We start from the raw sequence: 26,668 nt of genomic DNA, 5'->3' as shown, positions 1-26,668 counted from the left end.
ATAGTGGCCGCGTCTGTTTGAATACAAGGGCTAAGGAACAGTGAGGTCAAACAAAACCTTAGACCAATTCTGTGTCCACTGTTCACTGACTCATGTTGCACCACAACCGGACCTCTGCCCTGTCTATAATCAGTCTTATTTCTTTAACTTTTAGCTGACATACACCACCACCTTCATTCTGTTGCTGTTGAAAGCCCATGAAGCCATGCTGTAGTTTGGTGAAGCAGCAACCGAGCAGAATTGGAACCTCAAGAATTAGTAATTAGGTTTTCCGGTCTGCCCGGCTCTCCTATGGGATTGCACCCCACTCTCGTCAAATCACTGTGTTTTGTAAAATCATTCTGTTCTAAAACTGGCTCCGGTGTTGATTGTGTTCGTTGTGGTCATGTGTCAAACACTGCCTTTGAGTGGAATCGAAGCGAAACATGGGGTAACACTCTGCTGATGTTGTTGGTCTAGTCTAGTGGTTCCCAGAGTGGGATGTGGTCACCCTGGGGGACACAAAGGTACAGTCAGGTCTCTCTCCCCCTCTCCCTAATGAATTTACTTACAAACCTTTATTTTATTGGATAAATGTTTGAGGACGTGACAAGGTCAGAACACCCCAGAAGGTAGGAGGTGGATGATACATGTCCAGCAAAGAAGAGCAGGAGAGTCAACATTGAACAAGCATTGTCAGAAAAGGACACGGTGAAGAGTCAGTGTGACCCACAGTCAACTGTGTTGTGTACTGTATCGACGAGGTCACAGTCGTGCTCTGACTGTGTCCCATTAAAATTAATCTGCTCGGAATTTCTTCGACTTTAAATGATAAAATCCCAGTGTCTGACCTTTGTTGGCGCAGTTTTATATCAATGTACACGTGTTTTTTTCCGTGACTGCCACACGGGGCAGAGGTCTGATTCTTGTAAGATATTAGAAACCATTAGATAAAGCTGCAGCCAATGTTTGTGTGACACGACAGGTGGGCAGTGAGGTCACTTCCTCTGGCAGCTGTGGCGGCTATCACAGAGCGAGCATTGATGGGTGGTGGCGTTGCCTCCTGTTGCATCAGTAATAATGAACAGTGACAAGCGCTCCAGCGCCACAATAAATCACAGGCCACACTGGAGACGCTGAGGACCAGGCCGGGGACCGTGCTCTCGGTGCTGCTGATGAACAGACTGGACGGTTGGCTGGTCAGCAGCAGACAATCTGTATCACTCGTTCACAGTCGCAGCACTGCTAACACGCACACACACACACACACACACAGTTTCTAGACGTTCATGTTCTACAAATGATATGTGTACCTGACCAGAGCAGGCTAAAGTGGAGCTATCAATAACACACAGTTGAAAGATACACGTAAATCAGTGTCAGTCAAAACTAAATTTATGACAGGTATTAAAATTGTGCTTTATTTAATGAGTAACACATGTTAATATAATTAGAATGACAATTTTATGCTGTATTCTCAACTTCTGTGTAAAAAAAAACAGGGAGGAGTTCAAAAATATAATGTCCAGCAGGGGAAGTCTGTGATCTGCATAAAAAGGCTCTGTCCTCTCATGTCTTCTTCTTGGAACAGTGGAGGTTTGAAGAGGGGGTTTAAGAAGTTAAAGTCAAAGTTTGGAACTTTGAGTCTAGAAAGTGAAAAACTTTGCGTTAATGGGGGGAGTTTGAATTGAGTTTTTGTTCCGATGAGGAGCCAGGGGAGGTTTCGTAGGGCAGCAGTGATACGAAGTGGCAGAAGGCAAGAAAATGGACACCAGACTTTTTTAATATATTCAGAGTTTGTCCAGAGGTTTGGTTGAAGTTCAATGAAGAATCCAGTTATTTCTTGTAATTATTTTTTGTAAAGGACCAGTGGGACAAAAAGATCACACAAAGATTACAAATATATCCACAGTTGTTCTCAAAGATTAAGTTACATTACTTTGCTGCAGGCAATATATTAAAATATATCAGATAAATTATTAAAAAAATAGATTGACTTACATGAATTAATCTATGTACCTTCAAATATGCAGATATGTAATGAGATGCGTAAAAACATGTCACTGCGTGAAGAATACTTCAATAGAGACCCTTATGTTGAAATGCCATAGAACACTGTGTACTTTCTGTCTTTTGACCCACGGCCCACTGGAAACTTCCAAGTTTGACCCTCTTAGGGAGAAAGTTTGGGCACCCCTGCTTTAGACTCTAGAGATCAGGAGGTGTGTGGGTGGGGGTTTATGGAGAGCTGCTGCTGCTGCTGCTGCTGCTGCTGCTGCTGAGGGCTAAGCTCTGAAATAGTACAGGAAGAGGAGTGAATAAAGTGAGGCTCTCTCTCTCTCTCTCTCTCTCTCCCTCTCCCTCCCCCTCTCCCTCTCCCTCTCCCTCTCTCGTTCCACTCCTTCTCTTTGCCTTTACCTCTTTGACAACCACACTAGCGCTCTTTGATATCCCTCCACTGTGTTCTGCAGCTCTGCAGATTCCCTTGTCTCATTTGCATTCCCTTAAAGCACACTTCCATTAAAGTCTCCCCCTGTTTTTGTCTCCTCTCTCTTTCCTTCTGTTTCTTCAAATAGGTCTTTTTTTCCCTGGGTTGCTGTTTTGGAGGGAGTCTTATTCCCTGTTGACTACACAGCCTATCCCCACTCTGCCTGAGTCAGTAATCAAACACATTGGCCCTAATACACAGGCCATTACAAAAGCTCTGATGTTCCATCTGCACACAGCCGGCACAATGGTGTCATTATATAAACAGCCGTGCTGCTGCAGCCAGCCAGATACAACCACACCAGAGCTCGGGCCTTAACTGACCCACCACAGTAAATGGAGGAGTGTTGGGATGATCTGACCTGAATGTGCTCGTGTACTTACTGCTAGCTTACAACATTATCCCTCCCTGAATGAATGAATGCACTAGTGTTAGCATTACAGTTGGCTATCAGTTCTCACTGTGGCCAACACCTTGCCGGTTGTTGTGCATCGATGCACAAGCGTTAGAACGGTGATTCGTGAAGGAATGATATCTCCTACAACTGAGTTGCGTTTGCTCTCGATCACCCTATCAGAAAGGATTATGGAGATTAATGATAGGTCCAACTGGAGGATAACACTAAATGGATGTGGGAGGGCTTCGATTTATACAAGCTGGTATTATTTTTCTCTGCAGTGACATTGATTTGAACTTGTTTTGGCAGCTGCAGAGCATCGACAACTGTGAACACGGAACTGAATATACAGTTAAAAGCAACCTTAGCAGCCAGGGACTTTAAAATATGTAAATTGCACGTGTTTGTGGTCGTTATTAAATGGCATAAATAATGTGGGGTTTTCATTATTACTGTGCTCTGCCTTGCCCTCGATGTTACTTTTAGCTTTTAGATTGAAGCGAACAATTTTTATGTGATTTCACACTCTCAGTTAATGTGCCAGTTTGACACACACAAACACTACGTGCAGAAATGTGCCCAGATCATAGCTTATGGCTAGTTTAAATAATCATGTAGTTAAATTCAGCTGTCATACCTGGGCGTCCTGGAAGGCAAGTTTGACAGCAGAAAAATCCCACTCAGCAACCGAGCTGGATCACAGATGGTGGCAGTAATGATATTTCATGGTATGTCTGTTACATTTCTAAAAGAAAAGTAGGATAATTATGCTCACTTTGGCAAGTGATTAGTTTTATGGAGGTGAAGAAGTAATTAATGAATTCTGTCTCATCTTCAATTATTGTTACACTTTCTTGTATTGCTCCCTCTTGCCTAAACTCAAGAGAGTACAAAAGTGCACAGGGTGTGACAAAGCTTCGTTGAGAATGAGTCAGAGGGAGAATTACTTAAAAGCCCTCCAGGCGAAGCGTACGCCTTTGTCATTCTCAGCAGTCTCATCAAACTCTAATACAACATGACTCTCCTTCACTTAGTCCAGCGTCGCTTCTCTCCGAGTGAAGTGCCTGCCTCAGAAATGACTGATAACGATTCCCCTCAGCAGCCGTAAACCTCTGTTGTCAATTTGATCAGGAACTAATTTAAAAAAAAAACAACAACCTGATTTCAAATATATTATGATTGTTTTGATTTTCTTCCCAACTATGTATCTGAAACAACTCCAAAACCAGTTTGTTTTGCAACGTTTATCAGTTGCTAAGAACCGATAACTTCCCTCATCGTCTTCCAGCTTATAAAAGTAGCAACTTATTATTTAAACCTCTGAGGTAAAAAAATGATAACATCAAGAAGAAATTTTACTGCTTGATCTAAAGATGCAAAAAAAGGGTTTCATAATCAAGGTTTTTTTCCTCTCTCTAAACTAAATAACAACCTTAATCTTCAAATGGTTTAAAAACATTCAGAAGTTACCACATCTTGTTGCATCTTTTGGCATTTATTTTGTGTGAAACTCTCTCTCTCTCTCTCTCTCTCTCTCTATATATATATATATATATATATATATTTTTTTTTTTTTTTATTTTTTTTTCAGTTTTGCTGTTTGTCAGAACAGTCGTGTATCTGACCTTTGGCCTATCACTGGTCAATAACACACTTCAGATGATTCACACTTTTTCCAACCTCCATATTGTATTTCCTTCAGAGGGAAAAAACAGATGAAAAAAAAAAGTCTGAATTAGCTTTGAGTCTAAAGCCAGGTTTTCTAATCATGCAGCAGAGACTGTCGACAAAATCCTCACAGCATTTGATCTGGTCAAGGTGATGCTGCTGCTGAGACCCCTCTCCGTTCTGTATCTCAGTAATTTGCACGGTAGCGTAAACATGAAGAGTTTTTGAGACATTCGCTCCCAGCCTTTGTGCCCTCAGCCCTAACACGAAGGGACTTCTGACACCGCGTTCCTGATGAGAATGCCTGCTAAAGCAAACAGGTCCTAATGATCACAGTGATTATCGTAATGATCCGATAGAGGTAGATAATGAGGTTATTTGCTTTGGATCAAGTCGGCCTATAAATTAATAGCTGAACAGAGGGAAGCCTCAAAACAAGATGACAGAGCAGTATTTTTTAGTGCAGCGCTCTGTTCAGACCAAGGGAGTCCAGGCTTTTCTCACTGTGAGGCCAGATTTGATGGTGTAGAAATACCCGAGGGCAGACTTCTCCCACTGAGTCTGTTCAGACTGTATTTTCATACAAATGTTCCTCTTAATATCACACATTTTATCAGTGAAACAAAATGCTTTCATTTGATTAATAATGTAATCATGTAGTCAAGTTCTCAAGTTTTGTACAGATCTGTATAATCTCACTGTTCCTAATTGAAATAAAAGAGTCTAATTTGAGATTAGATTAGATTAGAATAAATCAGAATAGATTGGACTGAATTTGGATTTGATTCATTTTCCGATTATTTTCCGATAATTTTAAAAGATCAATTGAAATTAGAGAAAGGATAAAACAAAACAAATGGTATGTAAAATAAAACAAAAATAGTATATAAAATAAAAAATATGCTGAAGAACTTTGTGCTGTTGGAACTTATGTAGCTGGTGATGAAGTTGCAGTTAGCCTGAAGTTAAAATACAAATGCAATGTCAATATATTAATACGTAATAATAAATTATAGATTATATTAGAATAGTAAGTGTAAAAAAAGAACTGAGACATGACTTCAGAAAAGCAAAAAAAACCTAGCTAAAGAGTGACTGAAACATAGAAATAACTCAAAGCTTGTCAAAACGTAGTCACAAGTTTTTGTCAAAGCATCACAAAAGACCCTGCCTAAAATCCTAGCCTAGCTTTAGCCTCTAGTCCCTGAAAAAGACAGGTCAGGTAATCAACAATTAAATGTTTTATTTTGTCATTGTTGTCCTTTCGTTATGGACAGTCTATGATGAAACAACGCCATCTCTCTCTCTTTGTGCTGATACAGCTGACCATGGATGAAGCCACCTCACACTTCCTTTCACACTCACCTGTGTCACTTTACCACCTCTGGGGTAAATTGTTGTCTGGCCGTCATTTTGTTGCTTCTGGTCTCAGAGGCATCGGGTGCTAAGCTCTTTTCACAGAGAAACAGCGATGATAATGGTGGTGGATTAGATCAGGTCAAAAGGTCAAATCTTTGGCCTCAGGCATGTAACGTCCTCCCAGGAGCGAGAACTCGCTGGTTGAAGACACCCATCTCATGCCCTCCAAGACTCTCAGCCTCTCTCCAGGCAGAGACAGTCTGACTCACGTCTTTGTTTTTCTGCTTTCAAACTATTTCTTTGCTACTTTTTTTCCCTCTCGACTATTTCCAGCTGTTTGTCTTCCCACTCAGGTTTTTATGCAGAAAGCCATGATTTTCCTACTTGAATTATTTTCTCTTTTGCTCCTTCTGTTCTGTGTTTATTATTTTACTTAGAATGCGCAGTGTTCTGCCTCTCTTTTTGTTTTGTTCATTTCCCGTTCTCTCTGTTTCTTCCATCCATCTCTCCTTCCTTCATTCCGACCGTTCGCACTACACTGAAATTGAGTGTCGTGTAATGCTACCTTTCTTTTTGTCACAAAATAAAATCAATTTTTCCGCCCTGCACTTTCCTCTCCTTCAATCCCCCGACCGGCACCTTATTTTTTTTTTGTTTTTGTTTTTTTTTAGCAGAGAGCTATTGTTGAACTGTACAGACAGAGACAGAGTGGAAAAGAACAGGAGGAAAAGGCACATTTTTCTTATTAAATCCACAAAAGTTTGATGGGGGGGGGGGGGGGGGGAGGTGAGGGCAGAGGCCTGTCACTGCACAGGAGGAGATCACGTTTTGATCATTAATAATACAGTGAGATTGGGTGAAGGCCGTGTGAGGGAGCGGAGCTGCCAAGGTTTTCTGCTGTGCTACTTCACACAGCTTTTGGTATTTGTTTGTGCTTTTCCACTCTTTGTCTCCCACGGCCACCCTCAGCCGTGTCCTTTTCTCTCGGCTGCTGGTCATAGAGGGAGGTGGGCTGGCAGCGAACAAACTCACAGTCAGGCGCAGGCTGCACTGGTGCAAAGGTTGTGTGTGCCGAGATATAAACACAGGCGTGACGAGCAGCTGAAGTAGAACTGCTTTGGACACGTTCTTTTTTTTTTTTTTTTTTTTCCCCTCCAAATCTATGTTTGTCCTCTGGTTCCCCTTTACTCCTGCTTGCATGGTACGTCATTCAACATACTGATGCACACAGAGATGTGCAGGCAGGTTGGTGGCTGCAGGCCTGGCACTGCCACAGGAGAGGAGGATAAATATCAGAGAAGGTCAGGAAGAAGGAGGGGCTGAGAGCTGGAAGTGAAGCCAAATCAGGGTTGATGATGAGACAGGGGTTCAGCTGCACAGTTCCTTAGTTCCTGCCATTTTGGCTGCCAATATAAAAGAGCTTAGTCAATGTGTATACACTAATGCAGTGATTCCCAACCACTGTGCCGTGGCACACTAGTGTGCCGTGGAAAATGATCAAATTTCAAGTAATTGGTCAGAAAACTAGTATTAATACAATGAAATACTCTTTGTTAGGTGGTATATATACTTTTTGTGAGATTTTTGTTTGGTGGTGTGCCGTTGGGTTTTTCCTAAGGCTATACATGTGCCGTGTTGTGGAATATTTTCCTAAGACACATTTCTCAGACCTAACCTACATTTTTGCAGTCCTTTATAATTTTTTTAATTTATTGTTAATTAATTATTAATGTCTTTGTGAAGTGTGATCAATATTTAATTTGACTGGGGTTTTTTTACATTTAGTTTTAGCTTCGTCTGATTTTTTCTTTTCTTAAATCTAAAGGATCATTGGACCTGATGCAGACATTTGCCAGAATTTTACAAATAAGGAATTATCTGATGAAAAAGGGCAGAGGACATGAAGGACAAAAAGTTTTGTTATTGCCCTGAATAAAAACAACAACTTGCCAGTGTATGAGTGGTTGACTTCAGTCCTAAAGTTAAGCTTTTAGCGGTCTTTGTTTCACATGGATATTCAGATATTCTGCTGTTCTTTTAATTATTATTTTTCCAAATGTTTGCATACAAGTGAAACTGGATAGTCATTGAAAGGACATTTGGAATTTTTTTTTTAAACACGTAATCATTTTTCACAGTGGGACACTGAGGGGTGGTGACCACCCTGTCTGTGTCCTGTCTGTCAGCATTTCTTGTTGTCTGTCTTTCATTACCCTGTGCTGATGAAATAATCTCTTTCATGTAAAAACACTCTACTCTCTTTGAAGTACTACACTTGCTTTTACTGCAGTTTTCAAGACTTAAGGCCACTCTGAAGTCTTTCACAATAACCTTTCCATTCACCCATTCACAGCTGAGTCATACACCCAGATCTGTCAGTGCAGGGCAGTGAATCAAACCCTCCACCTGTAGTTTAGAGACAACACACTCGTCCCACTGATCATCTTCCACCCCTGTGTTACAGATCTGTGCGTAATAAAAATATAAAATGGAGAATGGAACGCACAGGGGTGTCTATAAATTGAGTCACATTTAAAAATCACTGCATAATCCCAATTGAACCGAACGATGAAGCCAGTTCAGATGCACAGCCTCGTGTGGAAAATGAACTTTGTACATTGAATTATGTCAAATTTTACGTCGCAAAGCTAATTTACTGCATGAAATTGCAACCGTTTTCAATTGTCTACATTTTGTTCTCTGTAAGTCAGCGGAACAAATCTGCTTCTGCTGAGATTTGTTGGCTCCTTCACTTACTTTATATCATTTTATAAAACTGTAGATGACACTGTGTGTGTGTGTGTGTGTGTGTGTGGGAGAGAGAGGGAGAGACAGAGTGAGAGAGTCTGTGAAGGATAACTGTACTTTTTATTGTCCTTTTGCAACTCCTGCAAAAGTCATTTTAAGGAAATCAAATTAAAGGAAAGATGGATTTCAGTGAATAATTTGTTTTTTTCCCAACAAAAAAGAGCTTTGTGAATCTATCCAAATTTTAAAACCCTTATTAAAGAACGCTTTCTAAAAAACAGCACTGAAAGAAAGAAATCAACCTGAAAACTTTCTTTAATTTTTGTAACCATTCTTTGCCAGATAAATTGAAAATAAATAAAGAAATATTTTTATACTGTGTTGTCACTGACAAATAAATAAATAATTGGAAACCAAAGCAAATGTATTGCAGGGCTGTCACGACTTATTAAAGTTTGGACGTCAGCAAAGCGAGCTGAAACAGATTGTTAATGAAAATTGTTTTCATTAAACACGTCCTTTCAGGAGATAGCAAAGGATTTCTGCCTTTCATCATTGACTGCGGAACATATTTAGGAATTGTGTATGAAACATTTGAACTAAATAGGTATATATTTCTATAAATAAACATGGATTATTCACTGCTTCAATGTGTTTTCTCCGTCTCGTTGTCTCATAAATTAAAGTTAAAGTGCTCTACAGAATTAGAGATTTTAGTTTTTATTGCGAAATCCATTTGCACAAAGCAAACACTCGCAGACACACAAGTCCATCTCCAGCAGCAGCAGCAGCAGCAGCAGCAGTGATAACAGATAGTGTTTTCTGTCTGTCTGTCCCTGGAGGGTCACAGCAGGCTTCACTGTCAAAAAATCATAGCAAAAACTCCACTTAGTAATTTATTTCATTAGGCAAATGAGAAGTGTTTGCCCTGCAGCTCTGCTGACTGGCTTACTCTTTTAATTGCTTTGTGTGCGAGCAAGTGCACCAACACGTACAAACACCAGCACGCTCCGGAGACGTGTATTTTTCACATGCCTTAATATTGCTCTGTCAACAGCCACCAAACATATGTAGCCCGTCTGATTCAATCAAGCATTCAAACAGTGTGCAGTGATGAGCTGGTGGCAGGAACAGCTGTTGTCATGCCATCCTGCACAAAATGGCCTCAGATCTTCCTCTCCGATTATTCTAGCAGACCACCACAGGGGGAGCTGCTCCTCCTCTCCTTTCCTCTCCTCTCCTCCTGTCTCCTCCTCTCCTGAGGATACTAAACCAGTCACGATCTACCCAGAGTTATTATCACATTCCTGTAATAAATGCAGAATAAATTAATCAACATTGCCTAATTCAAATGCCATACTCGGAGCGGAAAGAATAACAAATAGCGCGGCATAATTCCTCTTTAGACAGTCAAATGCAATTATTTTATTGGGAAGATTAATAATATGTCTTCATTTTTTCCCTCCGTTTTGTCCCCCTGTGCTGCAGGATCACCCTCAGGAAGGGTGTAAACTGAGGAAGTGTCACACCCGACACCTGTGCGCCTGCTTCGAGTCTCCACACTTTTAGCCCTGCCCTTTACCCTGCCCCCCCGCACCCCTGGTCAGCCTCCAACATGGCTCTCGCTGTCTGGATCATCCTAACCTGCACTGTGGCTTTCAGCAACATTGCTCCTTCCTCGCAAGGTAGGTGATAAATATTGAAACAGTGCAGTATTTGGTTTTTAATATCACAGGATCTGCAGGATAGTCAACCCATTTCTGTCTCACCTCAGTATTTATTTGTACACTTTCCTATTTATTCCTATATGCACTGGATACAATATGTATTGTTTGCTTCATTGGACCAGCTTGTAATATAGCCCGGCAGCCGCCGCTGTATCCACCCTGCCCTGTATGTGTCCCCACCAAGTTATTGCTCATGTGGATGTAATATTTATATGATCGCTACGTGATGTAGGTTTTAAGCATATTGACTTGCTGACCAGGCTAGAAAGGCTGCACTTGATTAACTAAACTGTCTCCACGGGAGAAAGGGCAGCTGTGAGTGAAGTGGAAGAAAATATGTGCGAATGTCAATAAAATTTCTTGTCATCTCGATGTGAGTCGAAGCGTGGCAAGACCATAGGAAGGGAATCCGTGCATGTAATGGCACCATATGTGTGACCTCCTTGGATTTGACATGTAGCACATGACATTTCATCTTGTGTTTTGTGTGTTTTGTGTGTTTGCTGGCTGTTGTCGTCCCAGCCGCAGGTGATCCCGTCTGGTTAAAGTCATCTGCTCACTGAGGAAGGACTTAGAGAAGTTGCAATTGTTCTGTAAAAATCACAAAGAAATCCTCATGTTCAGCCATGTCAATGTTCATGGGAATTATTATGTTCTTTTACTGTTGAAAACTAAGTTTCCTAGGCTATTTTCTCTGTAATTTTCTCTGTAAGTTTTGATAATAACTATAATGTCATCCTGGGTGAATATTATCATTACCATATTTTACTCTTTTACCCATTCTTAGGTGAACTTATAACTATTGCCATGCAAACCTTAGGTAATCTTTAGCAGTTTAAACTTAGCTTTTGGATATTTGTCATCGTCATGTTTGTAGTTAACTGGAAATTGCTTCATTATAAATATATATATATATATATAAATAATGAATATGCCATAAAATATTTGAAGAAGATAAAATGTTCTAGGCTGGCTCATACTAAATTATATTTATATTTAATGCACTTGTATGTGGCTCTTCATAGTCTTATCAACCACGCCTGTTGTACCTGATTTACATTTTTGACCATTTCTATGAGTGTGTAGGGTATAAGTTCATAGGTAAGTATAAGAAAAAGACAGTAGGTCACATATGCGTGTCTTAGATGGAGAAGCGAGGGCAGGGCAGAGAAAGCGAGGCGGTCGTGTGTCCTGCTAGTGGCCTGCCACACGGAGAGCATTACACCATCTGTCGTATGCTCTCAGACAGCTCAGTGCCAACCAGCCGCTGGGTGACGGGCAGCTTGGATGAAGAGGAGGAAGAGCATTAGGAAGAGTTAATTTGGCCACAGGGTGGGGCAAGGGATAAAGCAGGAGGAGTCCCAGAACCTGAAGAAGAGCGTAATTAAAATGTGTTTCTAATGTGCTTTTTTGGCAATTGATTTTTTCCCCCCGGTCCCCCGGTGTACACACTCTGACTGACCAGATGCTTTTTCAAATTTCAATAGGTGTTGTTGTTTTTTCCCAATCGCAGTTTGGCTGCTTTTGGAACATTGGTTTTGTGTAACGAACGTTCAGTTCTGTTCCATCAGACACCTTTGGCCTCTGGCTTTGTTTTGCTCTGTGGTTTGTGTGTGTGTGTGTGTGTGTGTGTGCGTGTGTGTGTGTGTGTGTGTGTGTGTAACAGTATGAAAATAAGCCCATTCTTCTGACCTGACCCTTCTGAAATATCAGTAATGCATTACAAACCCACCGACTGTTATATGTACTTTCACACAGCCACAATTTCCAGCTTAAGGATATTATTCTGATCTTTTCTTTTTTTAAATGAAAGCACTTCCACAGACACCCAGACTATTTTGTTGCATATATTTTGCCACAGCAATATTCTTTGTCGTACTGATTTCTCTTATGCCATGTGATAAGAAGTGTGGGAAGGAGCAGAAGGGAAATTGAAGAAGAAAGTATGTTTGTAGGAGCAGAGCAGCATTTTGATGTGACGAGTGCCGCCACAAATCACTTTCGGGCTAATCAGAGCTCATTTTGAAACCTGCAGGATCATCACACATGGCTTCACCGTCTAATGTGTACTGCGGCGCTTCCTCGGTGCCCCGACTAATCTGCGGTGCTTTAACCTCACTCCACTTCTGGTTGCACATACAGCACTAATATTTGGCCTTAAAGCTCAGACATTTACTCTCATCTTGAAGCAGCTCTCGGAAGCAAATGTCCCTAACCAGCACGAGCGAAGCACTGCTCTGTCTGACAAAACTCACTCGTCTGTCTCACGCAATAAATATTGCAGTCGCTCTCACTGTCCAATGTGACCTTTTGTTGTTGTTGTTCCAGAAAGATCTGGGGCTCGAACATGCACAGGATGTTAGCCAAAGACAATGAAAATGTTCCGATGCCGCCATGGGCTTTGAGAAACTCTTGGCTACAGCTGCTGTAAAGTTTTTAATTCAATTCAAGAAAGCAGTTTCCTGGAGCCATCTTTGAAATCCACAAGGAACTCAGTATTTGAGTATATTGCGTTAATCTTTTTTCTGTTTTCTAAAGTGTTTATCGCAGTCCCTTCAAATTTGTTTAGTGGAGCCCATATGTAAAACTTAGGACCTGCGGGCTGAATCTGAACCTCCAGGTAATTTTATGTGGCCCACCAAAGCCTAACGTGCATTGGAGTCTATATTGGTAATTGCTGGAAATATATATAGAACAATATCACATTTGGATTTGAGATGAGAGTCAGTGAGTCGAATTTTTGATGTTTTTTTTACTCCTTGATTCTTTCATCAGTCTGCACCAAAATCCAGAAGTTTAAGGTTGAGACTGAAGAAATATCAAAATCTGATCTTGGCATATTTTATAGAGCAAAAGAAACAAAATGTAATGCACCTCACTTCACAATTTAAGATTAACTTTACAACATACCACAGAGGACAATACTTATATTTTAGAATTGCGTTTGCATCATGTCCCTCTCTGCTGAGTCCAGAGAGCTAGCTTGGTTTGAAATCCACCGTCTGGTTTAAAGCAAACACAACATATTCATTTATTAATGCAGACGTCTCACAAACACAGACTAATAAAGTTACAGTCACAACTATACACACACACACACACACTCTGTCTTTGTGTCCCAGCAGGTTCCCTGACAGACTGCTACGACAAACAGAATGTCCCACTGATTCTATAGAACATTTGAAAATGCACAACGCAAATGCTGAGAGCCCATTAGGTCTGTTTAATGTGGCAGGCAGTGCAGGCAGCTGCAGCGTACACATGATGACATCCAGACACCGAGGCTTCTTTTAGCATCTGAATGTGTGTCTGTGTTTTCACTATGTCTTGCTTGCGTTTACAGTATGTTCACCATTAATGGCCAGCTGTCCGTTGGAAGACCGTGTGTTTTATGATATCATGACATTTGCAAATATTTTTATAGTACATGTAGTTTTTATTCCTGTGGATTTCATTAGTGCAGGAGAACATCTCTGAATCTGTTCCGCTGCTGGTGTGTGTTTTAATGCCGCCTTCTCCTGTCCAGATGGGAATATTTGAGCTTTTGTGTGGAACAAACATATCAGGAAGCCGATGCCAGATGACATAGAGAATCTGTTCTCGTCTGTGCTGTATTTAAGATTTGCTCTCTGATCAGTGGTGTGGAAAGGCCTCTGGTCTTTTAGTGCATACGCAGACAGTTTTTTTTTTTTTTTTTTAAATCCGTCTTCACTTTCTCTCTCTGCCTTTTTTCTTTTGTGCCTTTTCTCCTCAAGCTATTATTTAAGGAAGGGCGATGTGTTTTTACACGTGTTCCAAACTAAGTGCTGTAGTCTCCAGACCGTCCTGGGATGGTGAAATAATGTCTGAATAGGGACTCAATACTGCAGTTTGGTTCCTATAATGCAGAGGCGGGTTGTTGTTCTTCATGAAGAATTCACCAGGCTTTACCAAGCTCGGTGCAGACTGCTATTTCAAGTCCATGCTTGGCTCAACCCCCTGATTTGGCATTCTGAGAAAAGATGCAAAAAATACTTGACTTGAAACCACATCCCATATTGGTTTTGTGCAAAGAGGAGGTAGATTTTCAGCTCCTCGATACTGTAAAATTAAAATGATCATTTTAAAACTGCGACCTACTCACTTATTCATGAGAATTGATTCCATGACAGGAATGTAGTAATAATATTTTGAGAGGAGGCAATAAAGCAGTGGTGCAGCCAACCTCACTATACACACTTGGCTCCTCAAAGTTAAATATTACACTGAATAGCATATTATATTGCTTAATATGTGTTTTGTGGAATCTAAATTTGCACTTATCAGGAAAGTCTGGGAAGCATATTTCAGGCCAAGCCCCAAAGCCTTGAATATTATTAGTTCAACAGAATGAGGTGACAGAAGAATAATCAGTGGTCAGTGAGACTACTGTATAATGTCAGGCTCATTCTTCCTGCCACACGGGCTCCCGTTAAAGCCATTAAATCAATCCATAATATATCCTGCATCCTGCCAGGGTCAGGGAGGAGACTGAAGTCGATGCCGGGCGACGTGAGGTAAGAGGCACAGAAAGACCCTGTCCAAGAGTCTCTGTCCTGGACTCAAATAATAATAATTATTATTATTATTATTAATAATAATATATACAATATATAATATTACACCTTCCCAGTGCATTTCATACTTTCACTTTTTATGTCTATTTTACGAGTGTACCTTTTCAGTGTGACACACTGTTTCTCCCTTGGGTTGTTCTTTTCTTGTTTTCTGTCCCTTGGGTTCTAGCTTTGTCATTTTAAACAATTTTCTGTGGTGCACGATGGCTCTGTGGGAGCACCCTCGATTCCGTTGTACCCTCGAGTACAACGACGAAAATACTATTCTATATTATTCTATTCTATTATCATTTAAATCTATATTTTTGTCTTATCTCTGTTACAAATAGATTACCAGATAATTTTACCGATGCCCTCACATGCCAGAGATAATAGTCTGTATTTTTTGGTTTGTACATCAGCATTGATTCTGTTAGTGTTTTGGTATTTTATTAAACGTGTTTGAAATACAGTTTGACTTTCTAAACACATTTTCAAGAAGCAGACACCTTTCTTTTATTATTACAATATTTGTAGCAAATACTCTGCCTGACCCTCTTAAATATAACTGAGCTGCACCAACATGTTTGGTCTCAGTTTTTGAAAAAGAAATTCACACCCACCCTCCCCCTCCCTCCTGTACTGTCTAGTAGTGTCTCATTTTTATAGGAACAATTTGTAGCTCTCACTTCTCCCAGTCAACTTCTCTGTTTGTCCAATCTTTCTGTTTCTCTCCACTAACACCTCAGCAGTTACTCCATCCCTCCCTCCCTCCCCTCATCCCTCCCCTTTTTCCCTCTGGGCTGCCATGATTTCCCCAAAACTCCCTCCTCTCCCGCCTCAATATTTCTCTGTTGGTGTTTTTGTTTTATTTTTTGATTATTTTTCTTTTTTACAAACTCTTCTCCTTCCTTTTCTTAGCTCCTTCCCTCGTTCCATGACTTAATTTCATCACCTTTGTTCTGTGTGGCTCCTTAAACTGTCACTCACTTTTTAAACTGTACATATTTGTTGTCATTGTCTTATTTTATTTTTTTTTGCCTGTCATGTTTCTTGTTTGGCACTGTCCTCATTCAGTCTCAGCGGCTGGAGGTTGCTGTGCTCTTCAAAGCCCTTGGCTGAGAGCAGTAGATCATAGAGACGACTGTGTGAGTGAAAGGTTAATGGATGGCCTTTGAACATATATTGGGAGTCTGTGGCGGGCGGGAGCGTGAGGAATAGACCAGGGCGGCGTGGCGGCGTGTTCTTTCAAACCCCTCTTTGAAGACGATGCACGTGTCTGCATGTGTGTGTATATGAGAGGGGCGGGGTGTGTGTGTGTGGGGGGGGTCTCTGTTCAGTTCGTTTTTACCCTCAGACTTGCACGTGTGTCCATTCTGTTTGTGTTTGCTTGTAGTTCCTTGTGTGTACTGTCCGTGTGTGTGTCAGGGTGTGTTAGCTTATGTGCATTGATTTGTGTACTGTAAACAGCTTCTACATAGAGCAAAGGATTTGGGCGGGTGTGTGGGGAGGGTCCTGTTTGTGGTGTTGTGTAATAGCTGTGTCTTTTCCTTCAGTCCAAAGCTGTGAAGGACTGAGTGTACAGTGCAGTATGTGTGTGAGGTACACGGTGTGATTAAAAACACGTTTATCTTGTGTGTGTGTCGGAGAGCAGCGCCTGCCTCACAGCCAAGGGCTGAAGAAAAACTGGAGAAATGTAGAAGGAGGAGGACACCGAGATGCAAAGACGGTCGAGTGGAGGGTCTCCTTAAATTGGGAGAGGGAGTAAAGGGGAAGAAGTTGAGGAGAAAATGGAGAAAACCAGAGGTGAGGTGTCAGGGCTGGGGGGGTAATGAAGACATGGGGGGAGTCAGGAGCTGCGTTAAGGAAGAGTTGGACTGGCAAAAATGACTTTCAGAATACATGAAATTGGATGAGGGATCAAGGGATGGAGCTGAAGTGGAGAAAATAACACAAAGACAGGGGGAAATGTACTGTATCATTACAATGGAAGGGAACACGGTGGCATGCATGGGTAAAAGTGGTTCATCAGCAATCGCAGCCAAATCCCTGTTTAATTATTAATATCCTGCATAGAGGTAGATGAGCATAAATATTTGCAGTAACACTGATCAGCTCATCAACATGCAACATAAATATACACCCAAACATCGGCCGACCTTAGCATTGGGGTGTTAGGGAGTTAATTAAGTGTCTAATGCTGCAGGAGGCCTGAGATTCAACACTTTACTAACCTTGGTTTTACGTCCTCAATTAAAGCAGGACGGCGTACGGTGTGGAAGTGCTATAAAAACTAGAATCTACAACATCATAATTTACCTTGAAAGACGGAGTTCATGATAATAACATTTACCACGAGTCAATAATGTGCTAATAATTATCAACTGATAATGTAATTAATGAAGATCCACAGTTGCAGCTCCTCAGACCTGTTTCTTCAAGGGCAGCTTCAGGATGCTGCTGGGTTTTATTTCTGTTGATACTTAAAAATAAATAAATCATCTTTTGAAGAACCAGAACTGATGTGTTCAGTCTGGTCAGACCAGTATACCAGCATTTCCTCATTCTCAAAAGTGTTTTCGTATTATAGTTTAAATGTAAAGAAGATGATTTTTTTTTCTGTTTAATACATACAACCCCATTGGTCAGTAAATATTTTCAACATATTTTCTATAGATAACAGATTTTAGTGGTAATTTCCTGATTATCAAAGGTGTACCAACTTTTTGGGAAATTGGGTTGGCAACTTTCATCTCTCCCAAATATTCACACCCCCGCACTCACGTCTTGACAGCAGGTCTTGCCTGATGCTCACTCAGCCTCTCCTCCCTCCTCCATCTCTCACTCCATCTTTTTTTTCGTATCACTTTCTTCTCCTGACTGTCTCACCATCTTTCTCACTTTTCACTTTCTGTCTCGCCTTCCCTTCTTTATTCTCCCCCTCATCCCCGTGGCTCTTTCCCCGCAGCACCTGCAGATTTTCACTCCAGCACAGTATTTATATGAATCTAGGTCTGAGTCACTGTCTGCTGGCCTGCCTCATGTGATATGTGCTGGAAGCTGAGAGCAGAACAAAAACAGAATAGTGCTGGGCCGGTAACACTGCTTCCATCCCAGGGGAGAAAGAAGATATTTTACAGCGGGTGAATCTCCTATTTTTTAGGTGGGCTGATTTTTTATTTTGGGTTATTCCTTGTCTTCCCCATATCCCCCAACCCCCAGCTCCTACTGAGCCATTTTTATTGCATAATTAGGCAGCAGTGCTTGCAATGAAGTGATTTGACAGTATGAGCACGTATGGGCTCGCCTCCCTCTTCAGGTTTTTCTATGTGTGTTGCTCAGTGTCTCAGTAGCTGCCTGTCTTAATCTATCTGCGTTGCCTGCCTGGTCCCACCACACACCCTCCCACACTGCACCACCGTAGCACAGTTTGTCAACACACACTGAGAGTTCTCAAGGTGGAGGATGGATGGGGGCTAAGGCTTGCGTGAGTCTGCCTGCAAGAATTTTCGTGTGTCTGCATCATTGCAAATGCATGAGTACGTCTTGCACGAGGGTAAGTGTTTCCCTTCTCCACTGGGGGTACATTTAATTCTTTTATGAATGATGTAATGTTATGGACTGTGCTGTAATTCCGTTCACTTAGAGGATTTGGCCACTGAGTGGGGAGCTTGTCTGTGTAGAACAGATCAGAACAATAGAAGGCCCTCACCCACAAATCTGTCCACCTCACTTCTTTTATGACGATGACCTTGGGCTTTGACAGGGAATAGTTGTCATGTTTATCCTTTGCCAACATCCAGTTTGATGGTTTCTATTTTTTTCTTTCTAACTTCCCGCCCTCTCCTAACTCAGCTGTATTACCAGTCCATTTCTTCCTCCCTGTTCGACTTGGATCTCATTTATGGATGAACTTGTGTCATTATGGAGCTGCTTTTGTGTTCTGCCCTCCAAGGAAAAGGCGGCTGGTCACTTACCATAAAGCCACTCCTCATCTCATCTCCTCTGAATCCTTTGCTTGACAGGCGGGGGAGTCCGAGGAGATAAGATAGCATCCTGGCTCTGAGGCGAGGATTACTTATTCATCTATCTTTGCTGGAAATTGTTATTGACAAGGTGCATTTCATAACTTCTTATCCTTCCTTTAATAACTTTATGTTGAACCCCACCTCCACCTTTGATCCCTAAAGCTGGACTGTGTAGGTTTTTGCCAACCACTAGTGGTGATGTTATAGGCTGAAGTTTAAAGATAAACAGCATCAGGTATGAAAGAACCATCTCCGTCCAACGACTCTATGACCCACGATTTTCTAATCTGAACATACAGGCAGCCTTTAATGAGAAAAAGAATGTTTTTAACATCACATAAAACACAAGAAATACACATTTTTACAATACAATAATATAACAATTTATACACATAGAGGTCAGTGTAAAGGAGTTTAACAACTTCAGCACCAGACAGCACTGGCACAAAATGCAAAGAGAGCTATAGTAAAATCAGCACTGGACAGCTCCCTAGAATTATCAATGGTGCTAATTGCAGCAGGACTGGCAGTGACGCAGGCCATGATGGATCCAGCCCGATGCCTGTGACACGCTTCAGCTTAATAATGTGACAGAGCCTTCAGTGATCTGGGTGGCAACCAGATAATCAGCATAAAATTAGAACTTTGTTACCAGGGGCAGAAACTGGCCTTAAAGCTTTCTGGTAATACCAGCTCTTCATTTTCTTAGACCTAAATGTATCATAAAAAAATTATTTAAAAAAGTAAATGTTCTGTACGTCTGCGGTGCTTTGCTGATGACTCACAGCACTTCACATCAATCCTCACATTAACACACTTACACTGGTTATTAGTTGTTAGCATATTTGTGAGAGTACTGTACCTTGTGATTGGACGGTGATTATAAAGTGATCAGTATCAACAACCAATCTTTCTGTGCACATTTAGGTCTGTTGCTTGTGGCCACGACTATCAATTAAATAGACCCAAAGTTAAAACGCCTTCCACTTGGTTGGCAGTTTTTTTTATACAAAAAGTGTCAATCACACTAAAATAATTCAACCCACACTTAAAACACACAGAGTGACACATAGACACACTGTCTAAAACACACACAGTCCAAACGCAGTCCAGTTGCACTGTGCATCCTCATGTTAGGTTTGTCATTTTGTCACATTTCCTGAACATGAAGGCTGCCTGGATGTGACAGTTGTGGTCCGTATCCCCTCTGCTTGTCACAGTGACAGCGTATGTGCACCAGCCAGTCATTACATTTACTCCCTGTGCTAAGTGAGTCACTAAAATACTGCACTAAACTGATAAAGTGCTGCAGAAATTGGTGGTGGGTGATAATGTCCTGGAGAGGGATTCCTTTCAGTGACAACTCTCTGCTCTGTCCAATGAATGTAAAATGACTTGTTCTGCTCAGCCTGATTCACTAAAGATGTAAACGAAGCCCTTTGAAAGGGTTCCTTTTTGGCCCAGGCTACATTAGAGTATACAAAGACTTCCACGCTGCACATTTAATACTGTAATATACTGCTATCTTTAAATAAAGCGAAGACTTAACCATTAGACCTAATGAGCCTTAAATTCCTTTAATTTAGTTTAAGGATAAATATCACCTTATCAGCAACATTTTCAATTTTACCACTATCTTTAATAGTTGGTAAAAATGCTGTCTGCAACTTCACTGCTATTTTAATGAGAGGTGTTAGAGGGTGAGTGCTGGAACAGACAGAGCCCCTGAGAGGGGCTGATCACATTTCTGTCCTGAAAAGACCGTTAGCCACCCAGCCGACAAATTAGCCTGAGGGACACAGAGCTTCAAAAGTATAATCTCCTATTGTGACTCAGTTGCAAAATCAGTATCCTCACCTTTAGTTTCCTGCAAGGCCGTCACCTCTCACTGAATATTTTCTGAGAAAACAGTCTATAGAGCTTCATCCAAGGTCACAAGGTTTTCTTCTGAGAAATAGAGATGGTCCATTGATGTCCAAAAACACACACTGCTGTTTTTGGAGTTAACGGGGAGTAAATATTTTGGGTTGTTACTGAAAGGAAAACTTTTCTTAGTAGTAGCTCTTTTCCAATACTGTCATTATGTGTAACTACTCTAAAAGGACATATGATTCATCAAAGCTGGAGTAGTTATGAAGGATGTGAATGCTGTTTCTCAGATGATTACAAAACTGAGGGGAGACGATGTAATATGGTGCATTTTGCTCGGTCAAAATATCATATCCTGACCACTTTTCAACAAGATGCTGGTGTGTGTGTCTCAGTAGGAAGTAGTTTATCAATGAGATGCTAAATAAAAAAAATAAAAATTAGATTTTCTCAAAATAAACTGTCACTTTGAATGAAAAAAAAAAAGAAACAAACATGTTTAGAGACAGAAAGATAAATGTTAGATAAAGTCAGACGTAGATAATGGTGCCTTAACTGCATGTTGATTGGCTCTTGTGTTTCACATGCTGAAAAGCTGATAGTCTGGCAAAAAAAAAAGACAACTGTTATGCAACTGTTGTGATGTTATTCAAAAATAAAGAGCTACTTGTTGACCTTGGCTAGAGTTTGTTTTACAGTGTTGTCACTCCAGCCTTGTGGTTGGTGGGAGTTGCCACCATTGATTATGTGTTTTAATACTGGTTTAAGACAGATGTGAAAGGGTGGATTTGTGCAAAAACTAGTCTGGCTTCCACAAAATGATGTTCTTGCCAGAGGGTCAAAGCGTCCACCATCCACCCTCAGGCTTTAATTACTGTGTGAGGATAATGAGTCAAATCCAATCAGTTCTTTCTCTTGCTCCTAATTTGAATGGAGTTTCTATTAGGAAGCCAACCGCTCCAGACCCTCTGACCAGCTGCACTAGAGTGACACCAGACCCCTGCTGTGTGTGTCTGCCTACCTTTGTAGGTTTGTGTCTGTGTCAGGCAGACCGCCGTCTTTTTGGTACACAAAGTCCATGCAAATCCATTCATTGAATTATTGAATTAGCTTATTCAGTTATCAGTATGTGGTACAGTTTGTAGCCATTTTCTGTGTCTTATAAATATTGGCCTCTGCTGATACGATAGGAGATGAGTCATGGAGTCAGTGTGTACGTTTATATTCACCTGTATATGCACAGTATGGCTGCTGCGGAGAAATACACCATTCACTGTATTCAATCTATAATGGGTGGGACAAGCTCGACCAAATGACTATGCTTATGTAAGCGCACCTGTGTGTGTGTGTGTGTACTTTTGCACTGGTCAAAGAGACCCTGAAACCTTAATGGATTCCTGCAGAGTGAAGGACAATTGTAGCCCATGGCCAGTCCAATCTTATCCTCCTCTCATCTCAGCTCAGCTTAGAGTCGGCCGCAGCTCTAGTTTGCCCTCAGGCCATCTGGCCAATACATACGGTCACTCAGTCACACACACACACACACACACACACTAAATCACTTCAATTCCGTACCTCCTTGTAAACACATCATTCACAAATCAATGTGAATAAGTACAAGTTTCAATTTGCTGCATTCATTCAAATGGGAATTTCATCTTGAACATGGAACTTGTCAATTTGTTGAGGCTGGACAAAATTTGAGTGAGAAGAAAAGAGTTGCAGCGGTTGTAGGAATAGGAAGGTTAGTGTAATTGCTGGCAGCAGGGAAGTGTACCGGCCCAGTAATGGCCGCTCTCACTTATGGCTAAATATATACTTTATTAGTCAGGCGAGGGAAGGAAATACCTGAAAAGGATAATGGATTTGGGCTATACATCAAATTTAGCATAATACTGGACAGGTTATTGCTTTCTTCAGAATCTGCAGCAGTGGGATTCAATTGACGCCTCATGTTTCCTAGTAGTGCATTTCCCCAAACACACCTGTTTGATCAAATTTAGCCGTTTGCCTAGATAAATGATGATGATACAACAGATAAAAGTGACGGTCATGAACTGATCTACACAAACACAAAAGCAACAATAAAAAACACGCCGTTGATCAGAAGAGTGCATGAATAATCTGTCCTCATTTACTATTGTCAAAAAGGCTTAGACTTAACTCAAATCAGCAGCTCTGTGGTCCTTTGCATCACAAACGGAAGCCCTGTCACTGTCACTATTTGCATTAGTGCTTAAATGGCCCTTAAAGGTTTACCATATAAAGTGTATTAGGAGAGCAAAAGACGTTAAGCACGTGATATCCCCCATGAGATGTGAGCTAATGTTCCTGTTGTGTTGGTCCACAGTGTAAGAAAGAGAGAGAGAGAGAGAGAGAGAGATCATCGCTCCTGGTGGTTCATTTCGGTTTCACTTTCCTCTTGGCTTGCTGTGTGCTTCTAATGGCTGTCCAGCTGTACGCTGTTGTGTACTTTCACCACAGGGTAGTTAAGAGAACAAGGCCACACACTGACACCACATATTGTAATCCCACTGTGAAATGCATGGATCTGAGTATGTGTGCGCTTCGCTTTGAAGGCGCACTCTTCTCTGCCAGTAAGGCTGCATATGTGCTAATTTGCTTACGTGGATGTCTGCATTTGTGTGGGGACATGGGTGTCTGGCCTCGCCTGCTGTTTGCATCTCTGTGTTTTTTAATTAGTATGCACTTTGGCATCTAGGCATTTGTGAATTGGCACTGGTACTGTATGCTGGCCAGGCTTGAAAGATTTGAAGTCTGTGTGTGCTAGTCATTCAGCCTTAATGGCGTTAGTTTCACATCTGAACTCAAGTCCCCGTTGTATAAACGGGCAGCTTTTAGAAATATGAGCAAGTCTGTTGGCAGTGAGTCATGTAGCACAGAGATGCAGAACATGTCTGCGATGACTGACACTGACATTGACACAGATGGGCACTCCTTTTGAATGGACCATGGCTGAAACCTAAGCAGTGCGAGCTCACAGTCAGAAAAAGAAAACAGCCCTGCTCTGTGTGTTTCAGCACAAACAGCAGCAGGGGAGAGGGATTCTGAATCAGTGCCCTTGTCTGCTACTGAGGCTGTCTGACAGGACAGAAAGCTACGTGGTCATAGCCCCGGTTTATGAAGAAATATAGTTCCATTTCTATCTGGTTTGACTGGAGCTGGTACTGTCCATGGACATGTCCTACCAGGTGAATAGCGTGGTTTTTCAGTGGACAGTTCCCGGCCTTCTGGACTAGGATGCAGTTTAAACGCCTACTGTGTTATGGCCTGAAAGGCATTTTGTCAGTTCAGGACCTTGGACAGCGGCTCTAGCTGCTGGCATGAACTTAAGCAACAAGAACATTTCTCGTCCTTCAACTCCAGAAAGAACTGCCACATCACTCACTCTACACTTTCATTCTGTCTGAGCTACTACCTAAGGCTCTAAAGGAATTTGGCAGCCATTTTGTTATTTTTCTTTTCAGAGTAGTGCTGACTGTAGAGGCAGCTGGAAATGTATGCAGCCATGGAGAGAATTGGAGAGACAGCAAGTGTCTCTCCCAGCGCCTCTATACGACCCTCTTTCATGCCTCTCAGCCTCGCTCAGCGATTAACCCGGAGTACCCTGCTGTCCCTGCCGACCCCTCTCCACGAAGAGCCCCGCTGCTGGCCACAGCAGCACATTGACATGCTTTTCAGACGGCTGATTAACAGCAGTGGGTGTGCAATGGTATCTGCCCCAGAGGTGAATGCGAACACAGGCGTTGATTCCTCCTGTTCTTTCTCTACTAATATTGGCCTCCCTGCTACTGAATCCTAAAGTCCTAAAAGATAAATTAAACAAAAATTATGATCTTGCATCTATTCATTTAACTAAATGTTGAGAGAAAAAATCCGTCCCCCTCCCGGCCATCGGTCTGGCTGTCTGTGACATCTGATACACACAGTCAATACTGTACATGATACAGCCAGGGACATGAGTGTGTTATTGTCTACCACATTTCCCCCTTCAGTGTGTTGATAACAGATGACCTCTGACGGGAAATCACTGTATGCAAATTGAAGTGACCTAAAATGACCACCCCGAATTAGCTAATATTAATGATATGCACTGTACAAAGCCAGGTAGTGTCAGGGAGATAACTTTTACCTCCTGAAACTCACTGCAGATTAACAAAGTGTAGCGTCTATATGTAGACATAAGTCGTTTAAAATGGTCACCCAGCGCTAGCCTACAACAATCTAACAAAAGCCTGGTAGTGTTACATTGATATCTGGTTGACATTATACTGTATATAACACAGTTACATACCCCCACCCCCCTCGACCCCTCCACCTTATTATTCCTGCAGATTTCTTTGCCTCAGTTCCAGGGGAGTTTTTTTTTTTTTTTGGTCAGGGGCTTCCTGGTGATATTTATGTTTCCACCTTTTAGCTGAAGTGTAACATATTTGTCCACTGTTGCCATGGTTCAGTGAATCTGCAAGGATGTGAACTTGAGATAGGACCTTTTGTGATGATGTCTTTACCAAGCAACTCCACGGATTGGCCTGTCAGCAGCCCAATAGAAAATGTCTTCTAACTCATCTTCAGGAAGAGCTTACAGACAGTGGTGCTGGAAGGAGGGGGCTTTAGGATGATTCCAAGGACCCCTGACTGAAAGGGCCTTAAATAAATATTAACTTACTATAATATTACTGAGAAACACAGTTAATATTTTAATATAATATAAATATATTAATGTTTCTTTGAGACATTTCCTGTTGTGGGTCTTGCCCAAATAATGAATTCTGCATGGTATGTAGAAATATAATCATGTTCTTAAGTCTGTTACATTGTCATATCCTTCCATGGTACCCTGTCTACAGATGATGTGTTATGATGGGTTTTTTTAAATGTTTTTTCCATGTTTTTATAAACAAAAATTCTAGAAAAAGCAAGTAGGATTTGACTCACTGTTGGACCTGGTACTAATCCTTTCTGATGTGTCATCCTATGTGTCAAGATGGAGTCTTTCATTGGAGTGTATGACCGAATGACATTATTCATTTTTATTTTATCGAAGCCCATCTCATGGTGTTTATTATGTGAACTTCCCTCTCAGTAAATCTGGATCAACGATCCAATGATTAAAGGGAAAGTCACAGTTCTTCTCTGAACTGTTGATTCTGACATCGCCACCTGATTGTGTGTAGGAGTTTGTTAATGTTAGATCCTCTCACAGTTTGGTTCACAAATGCTGCAGTTGGAGAGGCTGCTATTGCTACAAATCTTGTATGCCAATAAGCGAGCTGTGAGGATCCAGAGTGAAAACCGGATCGCTGGGCTGTGCATCAATAAGTGCAGAATTACTGCAACTCTCCGAAGGCGAGAACATAATAGCTAATTTATGTTCAACATCAGGACATTTGGAACCACTTTCATCCCTCCTGCACTTGTCAAATAATATGCATCATATTTACAATGTGGTCGAGTAATAAAGTGGCTCCTAAAAGTATTAAGGTTCATTGAATTATCAATAACTTTGCCTTGCTCTCGTTTTTCCACTCCAGCTCTGAGTCGGTCAATGATGCCTTTCGGCTTGATGCGTCGAGAGCTGGCCTGCGAAGGCTACCCCATCGAGCTGCGCTGCCCTGGAAGTGATGTCATCATGATAGAGACGGCCAACTATGGACGCACTGATGACAAGATCTGTGACGCAGACCCCTTCCAGATGGAGAATGTGCAGTGCTACTTGCCAGACGCCTTCAAGATAATGTCACAGAGGTAACGATCGACCTGTTTGGATCTTGTACGTGTGTTTGTTGGGAGCTGGAGTCTTTTATTGG

The 26,668-nt window shown here is 41.5% G+C and overlaps 1 protein-coding gene across 7 annotated transcripts in view; it reads left to right on the top strand.

The window, feature by feature from the left end:
• LOC103392844 (adhesion G protein-coupled receptor L1-like) overlaps positions 1-26,668 on the top strand; it is a 185,543-nt gene that overhangs the window by 110,477 nt on the left and 48,398 nt on the right. For 6 of the 7 annotated variants that reach the window (XM_017040474.2, XM_025064165.1, XM_008329582.3 and 3 more), the window contains 2 exons: positions 10,128-10,324; positions 26,393-26,606. In XM_017040474.2, coding sequence (XP_016895963.1) covers positions 10,255-10,324; positions 26,393-26,606 — 284 coding nt within the window. In that variant the 5' untranslated portion in view covers positions 10,128-10,254. Of the gene's footprint in view, positions 1-10,127; positions 10,325-26,392; positions 26,607-26,668 lie in introns of those variants that run through there. The other variant, XM_017040473.2, reaches the window with a different exon arrangement.

This window comes from Cynoglossus semilaevis, chromosome 17 (assembly GCF_000523025.1).
Source record: "Cynoglossus semilaevis isolate Cse_v1.0 chromosome 17, Cse_v1.0, whole genome shotgun sequence".
NCBI lineage: Eukaryota > Metazoa > Chordata > Actinopteri > Pleuronectiformes > Cynoglossidae > Cynoglossus > Cynoglossus semilaevis.
Note: the sequence above shows the minus strand (reverse complement) of the source record. Positions and strands in the feature narration are given on the sequence as shown.